The sequence below is a fragment of the Fundulus heteroclitus genome, chromosome 23, assembly GCF_011125445.2.
Source record: "Fundulus heteroclitus isolate FHET01 chromosome 23, MU-UCD_Fhet_4.1, whole genome shotgun sequence".
In the NCBI taxonomy this organism is placed as follows: Eukaryota; Metazoa; Chordata; class Actinopteri; order Cyprinodontiformes; family Fundulidae; genus Fundulus; species Fundulus heteroclitus.
This window is the reverse complement of record NC_046383.1, coordinates 1790572-1813826: the sequence shown is the minus strand read 5'-3', so window position 1 is coordinate 1813826 and position 23255 is coordinate 1790572. Positions and strand designations below refer to the sequence as shown.

The window sequence follows — 23255 nt, the reverse complement described above, 5'->3', positions numbered from 1 at the left end:
AAAACATCCGGTGTTGAGTTAACCAGCGTGACCCATTCAGTTTGAGGCAGAAATATTTTTAGTTTCTTGAGAAATTTGCCGCTCGGTGTGAACACCTCCCCCCCTCTGCAGTAGCACTTGTTTACAAACTGGGAGTTGGCGCATCGCTGATGATTGTGTTTGAAATATCGATAGATGTTTATATTCACGTTAAAAATACAATCCAGACACGCCCACTTTGTAATCTATAAACCTTGTATTATCAAGGTATCATAATAAGGCTTATTGAAAGTTTTAAATGATTATTATTATTAGTAGGAGTAATAGTTGTAGTAGTAGTAATTTCAAACTGATAACCTTTAGAAAAATCCAACCTTTAATTCCAAATACATTTATTCATTTGAAAAATTATTGTTTATTGTCTTAATTTTTGAGTCATGTCTCAAAATGTTTTGATATTTATATTTCATTCATATTTTCTAAGAGAAATCTCCAATGTTCACTGTGTCAAATAGTTTCATCTTCAGATCATGAAGTATCAGCAATTCCCATTATACGCTGTCTAAATGACAATCAGCTGTTTAGGAGGGATGTCAGAAAAAAAGCTTTTTCTTTTCTACCATATGTCAAACAGAAACTTACCAAGTTTGCTGAGCTTTCACTCAGTTTTTCTGAAAACATTTCGACGTCTATCCAGGAATGTATGTCAGTTCTGTTGCCTCACACTTGAGCAACCCGCCAGAACTGACAAACACTCCTGGGTGGGCCTAAGTGACTGAGCCAAAGTCTGGTTGCCTCCATTTTGAACCTGTTTGCTGTCCAAACTGAAGCTGTGTGCTTTGGTCAAATGAATCTGAAATGTATCTTTTTAGTAAAAAGGTAAGGGAAAGCCCCTCGTGCTCACTTTTGGGTATGTCGGATGATGTGTGATGCTGGGGGCCTGTTTATTTTCCAAATACCCTGGAGTACATGGGACCATGAAGTCTTTGAAATACTACGACATTATCAATACAAAAAAATGGGCATTTAATCGGTAACGCGTAGTCACTGGGTCTTTCAACAGAATAACAGTCAAATCGGCACTTTAAATACTTCATCAGACACGAAATCCATCTTCATTGCATTCTGCAGACATAAATTCTGCAGGAAACCTCTGGGATGAATAAAGAAAAACGCGTATCAGAGAACCCAGGACAACAAAGGGGGATGGAAAAAAAAAGCATCACATCTAGTGTCTTGGAAACAGAGAGCACAGATGCACAAGAGGGAGCGCAGCTCTACATTATGTAACACCAAGTTCTTATAAAAAAATAAACACCGCTAAAACATGCATATTTGATCGTGTACTTAAACATTTATTCACTTAAACTCCCAACTTTATCCGGGCTCCAGACGGCACGGCACAGCAGTGCTCTTGAGCGCCCAGGCCTGCGTTAGCCATCTAATATATAGCGAGGGTTGGTTAGCCAACTAACTAATGTTGGACTGTGCACATTACCATGGCCCAACCTTTTTGAAGAAAGTGTTGGTTAAACTGCCGACCTTTAATTCAATTCAATTCAATTCAATTTTATTTATATAGCGCCAATTCATGAAACATGTCATCTCGAGGCACTTTACTAAGTCAAAATCAATCATATTATACAGATTGGTCAAAAATTTCCTATATAAAGGAACCAGTTGATTGCTTCAAAGTCCCGACAAGCAGCATTCACTCCTGAAGAAGCGTAGAGCCACAGGGAGAGTCGTCTGCATTGTCCATGGCTTTGCAGCAATCCCTCGTACTGAGCAAGCACGAAGCGACAGTGGAAAGAAAAACCACCCATTAGCGGGAAGGCAAAACCTCCAGCACAACCGGGCTCGGTATGAACTGTCATCTGCCTCGACCGACTGGGGGTTAGAGAAGACAGAGCAGAGACACAACAAGAGAGACAAAAAAAAGCACAAAAGCACACATTTATACCCCTTTTAACCTGAAACAGCATGTTTTTTTCAATATGGAGACAGGTTAGGGTTGTTGATTGTACAATTAAATGTGAGCTGTTGCAGAAAACTTAGCTTAGTCAGGCACCTTTATGGATGATGATGATGATGATGATGATGATGATGATGATGATGATGATGATGATGATGATGATGATGATGCAAAAGTCCTAAATAAACTAGCTGAACAATCTTTTCCAAGAAACAAACACATCGCTGTGGGATTCCTGACTAAGGTGCTTGTGACAAACAGCTGCAGACCTGGATGCTGACCACAACGACGACACTAAGCAGCCATAAGCAGACACCGCTATCAGTCGTTGTGTCATTATGCGATTACGGTCTGGAGACGGGCTCAGCAGCAGATCTAATCCACAGGTGATTTGCTCGGGTTTTCGTCTCATCCCTCGCCAGCGTGCCACTACCTCGTCGTGAATCGGCCGGGCGATCTGAAGCTAGATGCCGGGTAGCAACCCGTATGCAAATATGAAGGGAGGGAGCTGCGACGACCCCCCCCTTCTCTGCTGCCTATCTGCCGTGCATGGCTTTGTGTACCCCATTCACGTTGCGGCTGAAATGTTAATCACAGCAGAGGCCACATTTATGCAGCAGCAGCTCCACTGCAGTTGCTTGAGAGAACTGCAGACACGCCACAGAGGGATGGAATATTTGCACAATGCTCATATGTAATAAAGGGTTTATTATTTTTTGAAACCTGCATATGATTTTCTATTACCCCTCTTTATTTAAAATGTGGAAGTTCATAACGTTGTTCGAATGAAAATTTGGTCTGCACCTACAGAATCCAAAGCGACTGTTGTTTTCACAAAAAGGTCAACCTTCATCGCACCCAAAAATAAGCGACAAACACCAAAAAAAAAAAAAAAAAAGATCCATGCTTTCCCGTTTGCCTGCCACGGAAGCATCTCGGCAGATTTTTGCTTTCTTTCCCTCCCCTCCACCTAATTCAACATCAGCCCACCACCACAGGGATTTGGCTCTTTAGCTCCCACGGTTGCTAAGAAACAGTGACAGGAAGCCTGCCTTTCGCGATTATGCGCGAGTTGCTCTGGTTTTCTGTCTTATAGCATTCCCAGCCCAAACAATGACACATTCAGCCAGTTATCCACATTCCTAGCGCTGCTGATATCTGTGTCAGACGCAAACAGCAGGAGTGATTTTATCAGTTTTTATTTTTTCTTCTATTCTACAGCTTTACTGAATCTTTAATGAACCCAGAATTGGGTGTAACTATACATGCTTCAAGCGACTTCAGAATTATAACCTATTTTATCTTACTTTAGCCAAAATCTGAAGGTAAATCTAAGCATCTATATTTAGACTGTCAGCAGACACCAGACAGTAAGTCAGCTGTAATTTCATTGACAAAGCCATGAGCACTTCAGTCTATGGTTTGCCGTTCTATGATTTCACTCAACTAAAATCAAATTTTCTTTAGTTGTTAAGCCGTAAACACATTTGTGAGATTAAAAATGATTAAAATTTAAAAAATCCAATCACATGCAATGAAATATAATTTATTGTTATTGTTTTTCTAACTCCAGCAGGATTAAAAGTGTGCATACAAACTCAATTATATACTAATCTCTTAACAAATGCAAGCGTTTGATTTTTGCAAGCTGGGTTTTTTTTTTTCTTCGCCACTTTTCTTGGCAGAATCAGCGGAGGTCATCTAAATTGCTTCGTCTAGCGGCACACACATCCACCTTTCAAGCATAGTTCACCAAAGTTATTCATGGCTGAGGTCCCTTTCAGAAGCCTAATATTAGCCTGTTTCATCCTTTCAAAAACCTCTTTTGATGTGTGTTTTGGATCACTGTCCTGTCGGAGCGCCCGACTGTGCCAAGGTTTTCAGCCTCCGCATGTTTATTTGAGATGAAGCTGAAGAATCTGGAGCATAAAGTAGGCTGACCCCCACTTTGTGCAATCCACCATCAAATGCACATGAGATGTCCCCGTTTCTGTTTTTTTCTTTCCCTTCTGTGTTTGTTTTTAAACTAAAAATATTCTTCTCAAGTACTGAAAAAAAATATATACAACCACATACAAATATATAAATGCACCACTTTTGGGGAAAAAAATACACAGATGACAGATATACCATATAACTATTTTATTTAACTGCACTGCAAAAACGGAACTAAAAATAAGTTAAATGTACTTAAAGTTAGTGTATTTGTCCTTGATTTGAGCAGGTAAATAAGATGACTTGCCAATGAAATAAGATTTTTGCACTTAAAATAGGAACAACTCATCTCCATCATCTTATTTCAAGTGCAGGATGTCTAATTATCTTATTTTAGGGGTTAAAATACTCATTCTGCTGGCAGATAATCTTATTTACCTGCTCAAATCAAGGATAAATACACTAATTTTAAGAACATTTTACTTATTTTTAGATCCGTTTTTGCAGTGTGGTAACATGACCCTGTAGCTTTTGGTTTGTGCTTTAGCTATCAAACAACTTGCTAAACTATTCATGTCACTTGAACCATTTCACATTTTCAAAGTAACGTAAAACTTTAGTATAGTGAGGTTTTATGTCGTAGACAAACACAAATCAATGCATTAATGGGGACATATCATGCAAAATCCACTTTTTAAGCCCTTAAATACATTTAATTAGCTCTAGGAGCGCAGAAAAGTTTGATTTAGTTTGTCCAGGAGGTGCACAGATATCTTTATATTCTGTTCAGGTCATGTTTTTTTTCAATATGCTCAGTTTTCTCTATTGTCAATAAGTTTTTTTAACAAGTACATCACAGTATTTGCTCCGGAGCTGCTAAACAAGGTCATGGATTTCCTTGTTATCAATTTCATTAATTTGTCATTTTTGTTTTTCCTCACTATTTTGCAGTCCCAGCTGAAGGATGGTGAAGCTACAAGCGGGAGACTGAAAATGTTCGGTTGTTGGGTGTATTAACCCACACAATTCATCACACTGTCTCCCAGCATACCTACAAAAATGACCGAACGAGGGGAAGTTGAACGCTCGGTGACCTGGAGGGGGCTGAGGTGTGAAATACCGCCTTTAGATTTAAAGAGACGGCACCAAAACAAGTTGTGCTCAGACAAACTTCAGAACAGGGGTAATAAAGGAGGTGTGGGGCAACAATAACGAGAAAACCAGACCAAAGCATCACAGTTCCACTTTATATAGACCACAACTGAGTGATTTAAATGTGAAAAGAAGGTATTAAAAAGCATGATATCCCCCTTTAATGTCAAGTAAATGAAAAGTATTTAAAAAAAAAATTTTGAACAAAAATTTGAAAAATGCATTTGAAATTAGCCTCCCTGGCTTTGTACTTATTAGTTCACTGATTCTGCCACAAGCTCATCTCTGAGCAGCAGTTTCCTCAGTTGAATTCAGCTGCGGGCTTTGACTAGGCCATTCGAACACACAGACATACTTTGATCAAAACCTTCGGTTGCAGTTCTGTCATTACGTCTATGGCTGTTATCCTGCTGGAAAAGGGAATCTGAAATGTTTCCAGTACTGCCCAGCATTTCGCTCCCTCCGTTTTTACATCTACCTCGACTAGCTTCCCCGCCAGAGCTGAAAAAAGGCTTGCACACTGTCACTGCAACATGTAAACAGGTGTTTTCAGGGTGATGAGCGGTCCTCAGTAGCAGTGCACACAGGATTTTATTTGCCCAATTGTTTAATTTTGGTCTCGCCTGACGTATGTAGCTACATAGCCTCGGGCAGAAGCAAACCAGACTTTTCTATAGATTTCTTTCAACAATGGTTTTCATAAGGACCAAATACTTTAGAGTTCCTGTCAATGGGTTGAGCTGTGGAACTCTGCAGCTCCTCCAGAGTTACAATGAAGATCTTGGCTGCTTCTCTGATCCAGCTCGTCAGTAAAGGGGGACGGATGTATCTTGTCGGGTTTGCAGTTGCACTATAGTTGACATATTGAGCTGTGCTCCTTGAGATGTTCAAAGCTTTGGACATTTTCAGAATTTAATCCAGTTTTAAGCTTGATGTCATTTTAGGAGTATCAGAGTAAATGGCTAAATAAATGCATACATTGCACTTTCAGATTTTCATTTGAAAAAGTTAATCCGTCAATTTTATTGAAGTTTGTGTTGTAATGTGATAAAAATTTGAAAGTTTTTTAAGAGGTATGAATACTTTTTTCAGGCACTGGCTGGCAATATTTTTAGATATTAATGAAATATTGATTTTCATTATGAAATATTGACTGCCTATCCAATAAAGGACCAGAGCTAGTGGCAGAAATTATACGTAGTAAATGTTTAAGTGCACATTATGTTGTTTGAATCTTTGTTGTTGTTTTTTTATCTGTAGCGTTCACGTCAAAAATATTAAGCAAAGCAAGTTTCACAAACTATGAACCAAATTAGTTTTTTTGTTTTTTATTTAGTTTATGGCTGCATGAGTCATACATACTGAATAAGCATGGTGGTCCCTTATTTCCTTTCGGTTAGTTTCTTTTTTGATTGTACCCACAGCTAAAAATCCTTTCACCATAAGTTTGCATACCTTGAAACAGAATATCTATCCATTTCTGTTTTTTGAGGAGTCATATAGTTCCCTTGAATAACCTTTCTATCCATTATGTCATACATTAGTTTCTCCAAAGCCTGAGTAAACTGAGATGATAATGCAGCCCTCTGGCCTGCAGCTGCATCTTGTTGGCTGTAGCTCTGCAGGGAGTGGCCGCTGGTGTAACATTCAGTTGTGACTGAACTGCATTCTGCCCCCTTGTGGATGCTGACCTGATGTCAGAGGAGGTTTAATGGGCAGCTCCTCGTAAACGCTGGGTCACTGCGGAGCCATTAGGTCACGCCTTATTCACCTTATCCAATCAGTGCATGCAGCTCCTTTTGTTTGTCCTCCATAAACAGACATTTTATTAAGCTGCTGTTCAGTTTGAAGACATTGATACTCAATTCTCTTCAAAATCAAATCCATGGCACCTTAAATTTCCCTTTTTTTCTTCTGAAAGACCTAAATTCAATCCCTGCCTCCCATTGGTCTGTGAGCGCTCTGCCTCACAACCAAGCCGTCAGTCAGCAGTAACATTAAAGGCTGTTGCGGCATTAACCCTCGTCCTCCAAATTACTTCTTTAAGCGCGGCTGGGGTGGCCACAGAGGCCACATTAGCAGCACTTATGAGAAGGACAGGCAGATAAGCTCTTCAGGTTGGTCTCTTGTCTAAATGTGTTAATGCAAGATAAAATGGCTGCTTGACACAAGGACTGGGTACACTTTTCTGAACTCTAGATAAGGATGCCGCCTTCCTGTCTGCACAGGAGGCCAAACAAGATGGTTAAGCACTGTCTTAGTTTTTCGTTGTTACCGATAACTGCATGGCCGGGGGCTTTTTTTAGGGGAGGAAACCAGCAGACTGTGGTTCCTCTGCTTCTGAAACATTGCTGTCAGTTTGGAGGAGAAACCATTCTTTATTGATTTTAATATTAGACAAAGAGGACCGTATTTATTTTTGTTCAAGCCTTGGTTTTTGTATAACAGCCTCGCACAGTAAATTAAAATAGAAAGGAGACGTAAAGAGGACTTAACGGCACAATATTAGCATGTAATTATCATTACTGTATTTCTATTTCCTTTTCCCATAGATCTATTTCTATTTCCAGTTTAGGCATTTAAATGTCTAGTTGTTGGTGCACCAAAATCTGCTTTTATTTCAGTTATCAAAATTGTCTCAATACAGTAAACGTTTTCAAACAAAGACCGACCCAAATCCTGTTTCTCATTGCTGAGAATAGACAAATAAATAAATAAAATATATTTTTAATTAATTCCATCTTGCACAAAATAATTAGCTAGCTAAACGACCACCTATTAATAGGGCCAAGGTGCAAAATTCCTTTTGAGTTTTGGATCTACAATGATTTACACAGCTCTTTCCTACAGAAAATCTAACAAATCAGTTTAATTAAATCATTGCATGCTCACATTTTGTGGAGGATGTAAAAATAAATACACAGTAAAATGTTTAGGCGATTTTAGTTTGCTTTTTATAATTTTAATCATTCTATTTAGTTTTTTTTTAAAATGCCAAGTGAAAAAGTGCCAAGAAAATTTTTAAATTTTAAAATTTTTCTTGGCACTATAGCACTTTTGACTTGGCGATGTTGGCGTAGGTGACCAAACGTTTGGACACTCCTGGTCTATTAAGGGAAATCAGAGAGATTTGTCCTGACTTCTAAGAACGCCAAATAATGTTCATTTTTGACAGATACAAATCAATCAAATGTAAAAAATTATATAATGGAGAATTAAGCTCTCAAACTTCCTCATAAACCAGAGAACAAAATAAAGAATCCAGAGTGATATTGTGATGACAGTCAAATGGTGACAACCAGGAGGCCCAGCTCCCCACGCATACTCAATGTTGACTCACTTGACGGGGAGCAGCAAGCGATCAGTGGGGAAAGAAGGGAGGATAAGGAAGCTCGATACGCATGAGGAATATAACGATCTGCAGGGTTTGTCTTCCTGTTTGGGTCCATGATACTAAACCCTCATTGGCCAAGCCCTTCATCGCCTGTTGCACAGAGTCAGGGCTCCAGTGCAGATGCCATGCTGTATTGCGCTAATGTGACACCTTATATGTACCGGTCCTGTTTTCTCCCCCAGTAACCTCAGGAAACAGCTGCACTCTCCCTTTGGTTGGGTGCTGTTCAGGGAATATCACCTTACTGTGAGTTATGGATTTGTGCACAAGGAACATCTCCCTTCGCTCTAGTTTTCACATAATTATACTGGAACCTCCTACTTTAAACGTTTAGATCCACAAAAACACATATTAATACAATATTATAACAAACTGTGAGCTGATAGAGCTTACCAGTGTTGTCACAAACAACCATTGTTACAATTGGGTGGGGAAAAAAGAGGAAGATTGCGTTCCTGGAAGTACGAGGACGGCAGCACCTTATGTTTCTATTTATTTGGACTGGAGATTGTTCCATAAATGACTGCTACTCCTCCAGGTCCTGAACTGTAAAACAGGCCCAGACCATCACACTGCCACCACCATGTTTGACTGTCAGTGTCATGTTCTTTTTTCCTAAAACGCTGTGTTAGATTTAAACCGGTTGTTACAGGATAGGAAATAATTTCAAAGGCCTTCGGAGATCATCATGATGTTTTTGGCAAATACGAGACTTGTCTTTGTTTTCTTTCATTTCACCATTGTTCTTTTTTTTTTTTTTTTGTGTGTGTGTGTCTTGGAACCATCCCATGAAAGCCGTTTTTGCTAAGTCTTTTTTCTTCTTCTTTGTTTCTCACCTGTTCCTGCATTCCCTGATGGGATGTATTGATTGCTGAGGCTACAGGTGTTTGTCAAGCAGTAAGAGACACACTCAAGAAGTATACAAAAGCAGTTGTCCACTCTATGGTAACATTCAATTTCCAGTTACTTCATTAAAAAAAAGGTGTTTGTTGGGTTAAACAGATTTTTTTTCTTTTAAACATTACATAATTGTTTATCTTTAATCCAACAAACACTGTTTTTACTCGCCAACCGGAAAGGAAATGCTAACAAAACTGCCCTGGATCACGTTTTTGGTTGTAGTAGTTGGTTTCAAATGGGTAAAAGACTAAATATGGCTGCATTCGTACCACAAAATGATCCCAGGTGATTTATAATTTTTTTCCGAGACTGATTTAAGGGTATAAAGCCCTGCTGTAAAAGTCCTCTGTCAAAGCTTTAGTGAAAACTCTGTAAACTGTGATAATGAATAATTCAAAGGACACGATCGTTTTACTTGAGGTAAGCTTGCTGGGTTGCCATGGCAGGCGTGCATACATTATTTACTGGCTGAGTCAATGTGACTGTAAGGCAGCTTACTGGCTCCCAGTCGTTTTTAGATCCCCCTCACACAGCGAGGCTTAAACCCGCGATTAATCCATGGCAAACAAATCACCGTGTCTGAGCTGGATGTTCACCTCCGAATGAGAGGGAAGGAGCCGGGCCGCGGTGTACTGGACCATGTAACGTGGCAGAGGGGCTCAAATGGAGGGGACGGCAGCGACGGCCGGACAGGAGAAGCCCCAGAGGCGGGTGAGGTTCCGAGTGGCTTCGGGGAACAGCGGCCGGGTGCTGAAGGAGATGTTCAAGGATGAGGGGCCCTCGGACTCCCTGGATTCAGACTGCACCAGCAGCTCGGACGCCGAGCGGGCCAGCACGCCTTCCACAACCGGAGACGTTCACGGGAACCCGTACGGATACCTGGGCTCGGAGCCGGACGACAGCGGGAGCGAGCCCGATGAGCTGCTCCTGTACGCGGGGGCCACCAAGGACTGGATGTTCACCACCAAGAGGGTCAACATTCTCAGCAAGAACGGCACGGTCCGAGGGGTCAAGCACAAAGTCAGCGCAGGTCAGGCGCTCTTTGAGAACCTTCCCAACGGCGTAAGTACCTGTTGGAGATAATCCCATTATTGCCTTAGCGGTTTTAAGACTATTTTCTATCCGATAGAAGCTTCGGTGCCCTACAAACACATCCAGACCGCTGGGACTTTTTCCACATTTTGTTCAATTACAACTTCAAAATTCATTACATTTTGAGAGGAATACAAAGTGGTGCACAGTTGTGTAGCGGGAGAAAAAAAAACTGTCAGTGCTTTTCCAACTTCCTTAAAAAACAAAATCTGAAAAGTCTGGGTGAGCATATTATGTATTCATCCCGCATTACGCTAACAACATGAAATAAAAGTACAACCAGTCGTTTTTAGATGCTGACTACTTAGGAAATGGAGTCCAGCAGTAATGGATTTTAGCAGAGGCGGCTCTAGGGAGGGACCAACACGGGTCAGTGCCCCTGTAGAACTGGTCCTGGCCCCTGTTATGTCCCCTGTACTAAAGACATGATATAAAATAAATATCTCACGATATATGCTGACAAAGATACCATAACTGATTGGTCACTAGGACCCATTGTGTTTTTTGTTTTTTTTTACCTTTACAGTTTTATTCTAACAACAATTTAAAAATTAAGCTGTTTCACGTTTAGCTCCAGCCGTATTGAGATAGGATCAGGGGTCTGCAACCTGCGGTTCCGGAGCCACAATTGGCTCTTTGGCTCACTTAATAGATTAAATAATGAAATAATGACCTGTTTAGTCCCCCCCCTCCCCCTCCCAATTTTTAGTTCTGTGCCCCCCGTGAAAAAACATTGACCCCACCCTGGCCCCCCCGGCTAAATGTGGTGTAGAACCGCCACTGGATTTGAGCTCAGTACAAATGTAGCTGACCTCAGAGGCTTGTTCAAGAACGTTAGTGAACAAAATGCATGTAAACACATTAAATGTGTGGAATAAGGTGCTCCGATCAGATGAGATAAACACTGTCGATGTTGGAAAACTAGCACTGCACATTACCCTGAACACAGCATCGCTTCTTAACGATGGTGGAGGGACTATGATGTTGTATTTCTATCTAGATAATAAAAAAGTGATGTGGACGTTCACCTATAGGAGGTTCACCTTTGGGCAGGACAACAACCATAAACATGCAGCCTGAGCTACAATCAAAGCATATTCATGTATTCTAAGAGTCAAATCCACTTTTCAGGTCTGTGCCTAGACGTGAAAATCGCCTTTCACAGAAGCTCTCCATCCAATCGATCTGAGCTTGAGCTGCATTACAATGAAGAATGGGCAAATAGTTTAGTCTAGATAAGCAAAGTTAGGGGAGACATACCCCTAAAACAAGCAGCTGGAGGTAGTTCTACAAAATATTGACTCCAGCGGGTTTAATACGACAAAAAGTGGACTTGTGTTATCATTTGTGGAGTAAAAAAAGAAAACCGCATATTTTCTGTCCTCTTCACAACTACTCACCCCTCTGTGTTTGTCTATCAATAGAAAATTCACTAAACTCATTACGTTCGTGGTTGTAAAGAGACAAAGTGTACGTTGTAGTCGTATGATAACTGCTGTACGGTACATTGTACGGTACCTAGAACCAGAACAAAAGCTCCCAACCGAGGATGAAGTCACAGAACAATTAAAGATTAATGCCGCATTTCATTAAGTGTTTCAGGAGAAACTAATCAGGTTAATGAATTCAGCACTGCTTTCTAGTATCACAGCACCGTCCGCTGCGCGTCACTGCAAGGCAGCCCTGGGCTTGTGTGCCGATGCAGCGTTTACATGGAAAGTCATAGCAAACCGTTCAGTGCAGGGCAGTATAACAGGAACACACAGCGCCAACAAGCTAAAACCTCCACCAAATGATTAAGTCAGATTATCTTTCTCTGCAGCAAGAGACAAAATGGGTTCTATCTAGGCTTATTCAGCTACATAAGCAGAGAAAAAGGTTGTTATATGAATGTGAGTTATTCCAGAAGGTCCTAATGCAAATTATTTAATTCAAAAAAAGAATTGCCAAAAAGGAAAAAAAATCTATAGAAAAAAATATTTCAAGTAACTATCATAAATCTAGATAAAAAAACTACATAAAAAATAACAAACTAATAAATCTTTTACCAATTCACAAACAGGGCTAGATTTATTTTTGTTATTTTTGTAGATTTTGGCAAAATACAGAATTGTTATGTGAAGGCCTTCGCAGTCACAGGAAAGACTGCTGAAAGGACAGCTGTCCAGCAGACAAGCGATGAGTTTCTTCATAAAAGGAGGTGAACTTTTAGGAGATTATTGTTAAAGAAGCTACCTGTTGTATACATGCAGTTTTATAGAAAGTTAAGTGGAAGGACAAACTGTGGTAGGAAAAGGTGCACAAGCAACAGGATTTCGCACAACTTTGGGATGTTTTTAAGGCAAAGCCTATTGAAGGTGAATTAAACCTCATTGACAATCTGTTGTAAAGAGGGAAATGTGAGACACCAGGCCTAACAATACAGTCCTGACCCACAAGCCTCCATGATATATAGCTGATGCAGTTGTTCATGCAAAAGCAGTCCTGAATAATCATTGACTGCACGTGCCATATGGTACATGCACATACTGTTAAAATGTTTTTATTGGTCTTATTGGTGTAATGTAGTTTTTGGTGAAACTTTCTTTTTTGGTTCTCCATCAGCTGTAAACCCTATTTGTCAAAACTAAGAGAAAGAAACTCTTGTTGATGCAAAGTATTTATTTAATATGAGTCTCACACTATGAGTCAGATTACTAAAATATGATCAGCTTGACTCAGAAATCTACCCTCTGCTCTGATTGGTCAGCTCCAAAAGCCTAAACTAGCGGTTCAGCATCATTTTTTTTTTTTGCAGAAATGTAACGTTTACTTGCTTGTTTATAACACATTTCAGAGTGACTGGTAGGATGGCAGCTTTCAGGGTAGCTTTCCATATGAACCGGGCAAACCTGGACATCCTCAGGCTGATAGACAACGATTTAATGGAGGAAAAGCGTGAGGTGGAGGGTGTGAGGGTCTGACACAAACCTGTGCCAGAATGGGCCGCTTGTGTACTGGGAGCGGTTTAAGTGCGGCCTTTCTCCCAAAATCTTTTTAATTTCACAAAATGTGATCAAGGAAATGATCACATGTGCAGTTGAAACCAGATGTCTACATACATAGTATAAAATTATGTCTGACTCTTTTATTCCCTCCCTGTCTGACAATAAAGGTGACTAAACATTTCCTGTTTTAGGCCAGTCAGAGGCACTGAAATTACTTCTATTTGCTAAGTGTCAGAATGGTGAGTGAGAGATTTTTAAAGCTTGAGTTTACTTGAATTTAAATAAAGATAAAAACACAAATATTTCTCTCATTCTTGAGGAATTAAGCAAATATCGATGATTTGGGCAATCCTAACCCACCTACAACAGCAAAGGTTTAATTTAGAGTACTGTGTGTTCATATAGATTTTATATAGATTACATAAATATCTGGTTTCAGCTGTTATTTTAAGGAAAATATCAGAATCACAACTACAATAACTGACCCATTGTTTAGTCTCTGTGTGTCACAAAAGGCTGCTTTCTCTTTTTTTTTTTTTTTTTTTTTTTCCCCCAGTGTCCTGTCTAGCAATGTGGCAATAAGAATTGATATCTTAATGCCACATAGAGCTCGACAGATATTACTTTCACAAGTGGAGCAAACAGCTTTCGCCATAATGCTCCGCTTGATTTGTCCGTGTAAATAGCTTTATTGTGATTCCTGCAGGGAGAATTTCAAATGATATGGACACTACAATGGGAAAGTAGGAGAGTAAAAGAAAAACAAGAAGAGAAAAAAAAAGAGAAAGAAGAGGTGAAAGAAAGAAGAGATAAAAGGAAGAGAATGATAAAAAGGCTGCTTTAAGGGTTTGATTTACTCTAAATGGTTTTGATGTGACGTTAAATACTTCTGATATGAAGAGCATCATTTGGTTCTGTCTTTAAAAACATGACTTCAGATCTGAACAACTCTGTTTCTAGATTAGAAACACGCTGGCAATTACCCAGGGCGACATTGGGGGGTGGGGGTGGGGGGGGGGGGGGCGTAAAAAGAGCGCCAATACAATATGACGTGCCCTAAGCAAGTTCTCTATTGCCTTTATGCAGATGAAGTCTTCCCCTGCTTCCTAAAACATATCGAACTGCACTGCATGTTGTCCCCTGTTGAATTCCAGATCATTTGATTCAACTTCGAATCAGTTTGATTAATTCAAGTTTACTATTGAAACCTCCCGTTCTTAAATTTCTGTGTTTGGCCAGATGCATGTGCCCCTGGAGTTTGGCCGCATAGTCATCTACACCACCAGTTTCCGGGTGGTGAGGACGACTTTCGAGCGCTGCGAGCTGGTGAGGAAGATCTTCCAGAACCACAGGGTGAAGTTCGTGGAGAAGAACATCGCCCTGGACAGCGAGTACGGGAAGGAGCTGGAGGAGCGCTGCAGACGCGTGGCCGAAGCTCCCTCGCTGCCGGTCGTGTTCATCGACGGACACTTCCTCGGGGTCAGTCGCACACGTGGTTTCGTAGCGGCACCCGTGGACGGTGACATTGGTCGTGCTTCTATTCTCATGATGGTTTGTAACCTGTGTTGCAGGGGGCTGAGAAAATACTCGGCATGAACGAATCAGGAGATCTGCAAGACCTGCTTACGAAAATCGAGGTTGGGGTTTTGGCCAAATGTGTCTCCGTCAGCCTCTTAGCTTGATCCACGCAAACAATAAATAATTCACTTGTTCCCTTTCAGATTTATTGGCCTAATCATTACACCTTGCAATATTTCTAAGCCCCAAGGCATTAAGGTGAACAGAGTGAACAGGAACAGTCAGCTCCTCTCACTGTGTCATCAATAAATCATGGTCAGACTGGCTAAAAATGACAAGCACACCAATATAACTCTGTTTCCCCCGTAGCAGTAGCTGGCATTTCTCATCCTTCCTTTGATTTGGACTTCAGATTCCCTCCAAAACTAGAAAAAAATAAGCTGGATCCAAAGCTCTACAATGACATTTAGGTTATAGTGTTTTAGTACCCACGCCTGCAAGGTTCATTAGAGAGGGGGGGGGGGCGTCCTGAAAGGTCACGCATGCACAAATTACCCTAAAACTGTCCAACAACACTGGAGAATGCATGTTTGTGAATGCAAAACTATTATGAATGTTAATGCTGTTAGACAATAGGAGGCTGACATTTTGGGAAACTCTCTTGTTGTCTGTGTAGTGGCTGAGGAAAGGATCGCAGTGTACCCTGTTTTTTTTTCTTTAAATGTTAAGCCGACGCAAGAAAAGAAATAATGAATGCCTTTCAATGCTCTTCTCATTCTGTCACATGGCAGCTGTAAATGTAATAAAAAAAAAAAGGTATTTTTGGATTTTATGTGACAAACAAACATAAAGCGGTTCATAGTTGTGATGTGGAGGAAAAGGATATTTGGTTTTTAAATTGTTTAAGCCTTTTGCTTTAATTACAGCTGCATGTCTTTACTGTTTCTTCTAAACATTTAAAGACTTTTTGTCTGTCGTTTTAACAACGTAGCTCAAGATCAGTCAGATTTGAAGGAGCGAAGATGAGAACCCAGTCTGAAGTATTTTGCAGCCTCTAACAGATTTTAATCCAGGGTATTTAGCTCCACCTACCGTGTCTGTCAAAGGAAAGCATTGCCCCACAGGATGATACTGCCACCATCTGTACTGACAGGCGGCATGGTGCGTTCAAAGTGAGGCGAAGTGCTAGCTTTCTAACCACACGTGCATTTGATATAAAAAGTGTGCACAAGATTTTTGTGACAGAAAAGAATTAGACTTTAATAAATCATTTTAGATATATATATTTTTTTGTATTCAACTGGATATTTATCCCGAACAATTCAACTGGAAAACAAACACATTTTGTCTCAGGGCGGCAAAAAAGTTAAAAACTTCAAAATGATGCTGTACTTTGTGTTGGTCTATCACATGAAATCCAAATAAAATGCAATAAACAGTTTATGGATGCTGTGTGACAACATGTGAAAAGGTTTACAGGGTGTGACAACTGCACTACAAAAACGGATCTAAAAATAAGTAAAATGTTCTTAAAATTTTTGTTTTTGTCCTAGATTTGAGTAGGTAAATAAGATTATCTGCCAAGGGAACGAGTATTTTTACCTCTAAAATAAGATAATTAGATAAACTGCACTTGAAATAGAATGCTGGAGATAGGCACCAGCACCCCGCGACCCCGTGAGGGATAAAGCGGATCAGAAAATGGATGGATGGATGGATGCACTTGAAATAAGATGATGGAGATGAGTTGTTCCTATTTTAAGTGCAAAAATCTTATTCTATTGGCAGATCATCTTATTTACCTGCTCAAATCAAGGAAAACTACACTCATTTTAAGAACCTTTTACTTATTTTTAGTTCCGTTTTTGCAGTGTGTGCGTTACTAAACATGAAACTCAGACAATCTGACAGGAGTTTAGTTTACAAAATCTGCTTGAATTTACATACCAGGAGCATTGAAGGAAATTGCGATGGCCTGCAAAAAGCCCCTTTTTTAACTCTTCAGTTTCTATATTAAACAAAAAGTCTTCATTATCAGATTTCTCTACCTTTTTGGACACACTTTTATTTGCCTTTGAAATATTAAGTCTAAGTATTTTGTTAAATAGTTGGTTCTATTTATTTAAACTCAGACCTTTATTTGCACATGCAACATACTGCTGGTTTATCAAGCCAACATCCTGAAACTAAAAACTACATTTTCTCTATATGCCAGAGGGTACAGCTTCCCCAGACGTGCCAGACCTGCGGAGGCTTCGCCTTCATCCCATGCTCAATGTGCCATGGCAGCAAGATGTCCGTGTTTCGCAACTGCTTCACGGACTCCTTCAAAGCCCTAAAGTGCACTTCCTGCAACGAGAACGGCCTGCAGCCCTGTGCGAGCTGCAGCCAGTGAGGGCGTCGTGTGCCTGGACCAAACATCCCGCTTCAGGACCACAAACAGCGACCTGAAATGGACCTCAACCGCACCCCAGCAGGAATACTGCGTTTCTCCACGGCCATTCTCATTCTGTAAACGGGATTTTTTTAAATAAAAATCTGTAAACCTTGTGGTTGTCTCAGGTTTTCCATATCAGTATTTGATTTGTTTAAAACATTAAACATCCACTGATGGGTCATGGCACTAGCTCGCCCTCTGGGAAACATAAGCCTGTTAGTCAGGAGGCGCCGTAATTAACAAATCTCTCGTCACTAATCCTATATCGGACGCGGTTGGATAACAGACACTCAGGACGAAGAGCGAAAGTCGAGGGCTCAGCTTTCAGACAGTCGAAGGCAACAAGCTGGAACTTTGCTCCCAGGGAAGCACAAAGATCAATTTAAGCTTAAACCCTGAACAGTAACATTCAAAGCCCCCCGAATATTTGCTGATGCTATGTTTACCATCAAAGAAGCAGCATACGAGCCCCGTAAATAATCTGCACTGCCGGAGTCATTACAGGTGCATCTGAAATTAATGGGAAATCACTGAAAAGTTTATTTATTGCAGTAATTTAATGTTTAATGTTAATGTTAATGTTAAATATGAACCTTATACTTCTTATTGATTCATTACACACACACTGAAGTATATCTGGTTTTCAATTTCTGTTTATTTTGATAATTTTGACTTACAGGAAAGGAAAACCACAAATTAAGTTTTAGAGATAATATATGTAAGACGGTAAAAAAGGGTTTTTAATAGAAAAATGAGGGCCTACTGAAACGTACATGTGTAGATATGTAGGCCGCTTTGATGGCGGCCTTTACCATGACTGCAGTGCTGGCTCTCACGTCTCTTTTCCTCCTTCTGACAATACCCAATAGATTCTGCGTAGGGTTTGTGTCAGACCAGTTTGCTGAAGTGCTCTGAAGTTTCCTGGCAGACATCACAGGCTTCAGAGTTGATGAAACTCAGTAAAGCAAAACACCTGCAGATAAGAAACAACTTGGTTTCTGTGGCTCTGCACTCGTCTTCCAGATTTGATTCCTAAATGAAATGCCAAATTTACTGTTGTGAAAAGAGGCCTTTGGACCACTGATCAACGGGTCATTCTTTTTTTTTTTCTTCTACTCGCCCTTCTGACATCTCCTTAATCCAAAGTATCTTAACAAGGGGTTGGAGGCCGTGTTTACAACATGTCTGTGTGTGATGGCTCCTGAAGCTCTAACTCCACCTGCAGGCCACGCCTTCTTGAATAACCTTTGCCTCACAATCCTCTAAAGGCTGTAGTTATCCCTTCTCCCTGCGCTCGTGGTTTTCCTTCCACACAACTTTCCACGAATATCCAACCTCCAGCAGTCCAGCAGGCGGGGTGCGCCAACGACAGGTCGGCAGTCCATCGCAGAGACACACACTCCCACCAAAGGGCAACTTAGAGAGACCAGAGACCCTAATCGTCGTGTTTGGACCACGGCAGGAACCCACTCTGCACATTAGAACACGCAAACTCCACGCGGAAAAACCTCAGGCTTGTATTTGAACCCAGGACCCTGTTGCTGCTAGGCAACACTGCTATCAACTGTGTTGCCTGTTAGGTTACTAAACAAGCAAATGTATTTATCTGAAAACAGCGGTTTATAGGTTAAAATGATGAATTAAAAAGAAACCAAAAAGCCTGATAAAAGTTCTGAAAGACCCTAAGAAGCCTGATCAAGGTTACTTTAAAAGATTGCAAGAATTACTGGATCATGGGAAGCAAAATATAGCGTAATATAAGAAGGAAGAATAGAAGACCTTTTTTTTCTCCGCACAATATTACACAGTTGATGGAGCTAAGTTTAGGTGCTGGAAAAATGTGCATCATGAGACTCAGACTGCAGCCTTGACCTGTCCATTTGTTGATGAGCATTCAGCGATCCCGGTAGCAGTCCATGAATAAAATGAGAGCGAGATTCAAGGGTGCTGCCTGATGACGCAATTCTGGTTTTGAGATTTTTTAAAATAATGTCTGAAAAGGCAACCATGCAGGTCAGGTTATTTTTCTAACTCACACATTTGGCCAGGCAGGTGTGTCTGAAGTGCAAGGTTTAAACACAGACAATGAGAGTTAAGAAGTCAAGTTTAATCAGTTGTGCATAAAAGCATGTTCAGAAAAGTAGCAGCTTGTGAACATTTACAGTATACATATAATAGGAGCTCCGTACAGGGATAAGCAGCAGAAGGGATAAAGAACCATGAAATTATGAATATTCACTGTCAAAATATAAAGAGGTACAACTAGGACAGCTATAATTGCATCAGTTCAAGTCTTAAACAAATTAAAATTTCAATCCAAAACATTATTTAAGATTTTTAAATCATCATAGATTTAAGGCTCCAGGTCAATTTACCATTACACAAACCCACACCCACGTACTCAATCATTTTAAATTTTTTTATTAATTATGCATAAAATCATAACAAAATCACACAAAGTCCCACATATAATTTAAGGTGATATTTCATGAAAAGTGTTGCACTACGCCCTGTACTCAAAATATTTTGGTTCTGGTCTCTGATGAGGCCAGTTGTTTCTAATAAAATAGGGCGGATTATTAGCCATTGTGACAAAATAATACTGAGTGACCTCTAACTGGTCGATGTTATTTATTGGAGTCACATAACCATAAGGTTTTTCATGGAGTGGCCAGATGGGGTCCAAAATCTCGGGGCACAAAGCAATTTTTGATGTGGGCAAAATGGGCAGTTATCCAGGGCGGCATGAGAAAAGGGGTCACAAAAAGCACCAGATTAAAAATAAAAATAAAAAAATGATTCCATACCCTGGATTCAGTTTTTATTCACTTTTATAAATGTTCATTTGATTTGGGCGCCTTGCATACTGCTTCGAACGGAGCTGCGTTTAATTCTATCCCGCCCCACAAAGTGCAGCACGCCTGGCCCCGAGGAGCCATTCATGCAAGAACCGCCACCGATGGCACACTAGAACCAAAAGAGAATGAAACAGTTTATTAAATAAACAGTTATACTTTTTGGTAAGATGAAAATTTTAATATAGGTTTCATCTCAACTACTAAAAAAACAAACCTAATACAGTTGGGGCACAGATGTCGTGTATTTAAATGCTAAAAAACACAAAGACTTGAAATTTTATAGCTGCTACTCTTTTAACCTAAATACGCGATCCTGGTGTTATTTGAGGACAGGGGAAGGAATTAATGACATTCATTCGATGGATGCATAAAACGAGGCGTTATCATAAATAATTCATTCCACACAGAAAAAAAAAATCACTGATAAATGATCACTCAATAAGGAGGGGGTCATTCTTTTTACACAAATTGAGATTTCTAAGAATCAAAGCCCAAAGGTCTGGGCTGCCCTGAGCGGTGGCTTAATTTGCGTATTCCTCTGGCCGGCTCTGGTTGGCACCAATTCTGGGATTTAGCGAAGGGAACGAAGCAAAGCTCTCTATGCTGTCATAGCCCTGTACAATGCTGCTTGAACATGATTAGACAAGGCAGCACCGTAAAGAGGCTAAAAGCGTAGAGCAGGGTGGTGGTGACCGATCCTCCTGCGAGATGCTCCTCTTCCACCTGCGATTCAAACCAAAGAGGCGAGCGGTGTCAACGCCGTTCAATCGTCGAAGGCTGGCAATAATAATAATAATAATAATAAAGATGGACACAAAAGCTTTCATTTGATGAGGTGACGTGAGATGCTGGGTTTTGGGATCACAGGCTCGACGTGATGGAGAAAAATGCGAGGCTCCAACTGTGTAGGTCTCAGCGCGCCCCCATCTGTGGGGTTATGGAGACGAAAAGACGGTTGAAGCAGAAATCCAAGACGCATCAAGGATTATTTTTTTTTTCCCACAAACACCGCTATTTTAAAAAAAAACCGACAATAAAAGTTATCAGCAAAGAGGGAGGGGGGGTGGTGTGATAAAAGCGTCTTTGTTACGGCGCTCAGCTGCTGGAGATGAGATGATGTATGTGCGGCGATCAGCAGACGCGCCTCGACGCTCGTCTCAAATCTACGACGAGCCTCGAGAATCTGATCGCTATTTCTATTCATTCAATGTCCACAAGCGAGCATGTTTGGGGGGGAGGGGGAGCGGGGGGGGTGAAGACGGGGTGACATGGACGGAGACGAGATGGGCAGCGGCGGCACAGCTGACCCGGGGAATGGGAAAGATGAGACATGACAGCGATGATGCGCGCAACACCCAGAAATGGTCCACACAACATCGAACGGTTAAAAACCTGCACCGGTGGGATCATCCGCACTGCGTCCGCTCTCCAAGCATCTGCGTGGGGGGGTAAAAAAAAAAAAAGAGGGGGGGGTTAGGCTATTTTCAGTCGAGGAGCGCGGTCCGGCCGCGGCGCTGTGCGTAATGTTTTTGAACGGTCGGTCAATGCGCAGACTGGTTGGAAATGACTGTTTTTATTGACGTCAGCGCACAGGCTGCTGCCCCCCTCTCTCATCCCCACAACTGCACCATCTAATGGCTTTACGTTCCCAGTCACCCATCTGAGGTTCAAACAGGAAGCCCCCCCCCCCTTCTCCTACAGGATGCTGGAAAACCTAACTTATGGGGCCCCAAGACGTAAACATCTGAACCTACTACTACAACCTACTACATCATTTATTGCGTGTAGAAGAGGCAAATCACATAACCACATAAATTACTGACAAATTTATACGTCCTCAACATGGAGGGCCACATATTGATTTTTCTCTGATACTTTAAGGACCAAATGAGCCTGAGCTTCTTATAGGGGACCCACATGGGTTCCCTATAAGAAGTGCAATACAGCCTATATTGAGAAAACCAAACGAGTCATCTAAACAAGTCTTGACTGAGTGCACAAATCATCTATAGGTCCCATGTGAGTCCCCCTCTGGTGCGCACCCAGCCTATATAGGCAGTTAAGATGTGGCTTTGATGTAACCTGTTGAGACTATCACATGGCATGCAAAACTAGATAAGTGTTTTTTTTTTCAAAGCCCAGACAGACACAAATATTTAAAAATTGACAAGGCCTTACCCGTTTATAGCCCTTACACTGGGACTTTCCTCGGCCTCCGTGGGTGTGGGTTGACGATGGGTTTACTAAACTCAACCTATATAAGCAAAATCAGATTCTCTTACCTGTAAAAGGTATAATCTAAAAAAAATTATCTGATCAAACTGTATGGCACATCTAGGATCTATATGGGTTTCAGTTAGTATCCAGAGTTGTCTCGCATCATATTTAGTCAAATAATACAAGGCCACTGTGAAGACAAAATACAACACATGGCTGCAGCATTTCTTGGTTTAAAGCCCTGAAATACAAATTATTTAAGTAGATGACCATCTTTATAAAGCTAAATGTGCCTATTTCATTTTGCTCTCAGTGCACTGCAAAAACGGAACTAAAAATAAGTAAAATACTCCTAAAATGTATGCATCTGTCCTTGATTTGGCCAGATGATCTGCCAATAGAATAAGATTTTTGCACTTAAAATAGGAGCAACTCATCTCCATCATCTTATTCCAAGTGCAGAATATCTAATTATCTTAATTTAGGGGTCAAAATACTCATTACAGTGGCAGATGATCTGATTTACCTGCTCAAATCTAGGACAAACACACACATTTTAAGAAGATTTTACTTATTTTTAGATCCGTTTTTGCAGTGTGAGAACTGAGTATGGAAACATATGAGTTATTTTATGGGTCCCACTTAAGTTTACCTATGACAACTTATTCCTGCAAACCTAGTGGAGTGTTGTGTCCAAAAGATAATCACTTCAAATAGCAAAAAACATCTAGGGACCATATGGGTCTTATTGTACCCCAAGTTGTTCTGCATCAAATTAATATAACAGGTTTAAAATTGAGCCCCTATGCAA

At 40.7% G+C, this 23255-nt stretch overlaps 1 protein-coding gene across 1 annotated transcript; it reads left to right on the top strand.

Moving 5' to 3' along the window:
* The first annotated feature begins 9806 nt into the window (after positions 1-9806).
* Positions 9807-17482, top strand: grxcr1a (glutaredoxin and cysteine rich domain containing 1 a). Its single transcript, XM_012879771.3, has 4 exons — positions 9807-10397; positions 14654-14893; positions 14986-15051; positions 17148-17482. The coding sequence occupies exons 1-4, from the start codon at positions 9999-10001 to the stop codon at positions 17325-17327; spliced, it is 885 nt and encodes a 294-aa protein (XP_012735225.2). The 5' UTR covers positions 9807-9998; the 3' UTR covers positions 17328-17482.
* The last annotated feature ends 5773 nt before the right edge of the window (positions 17483-23255 follow it).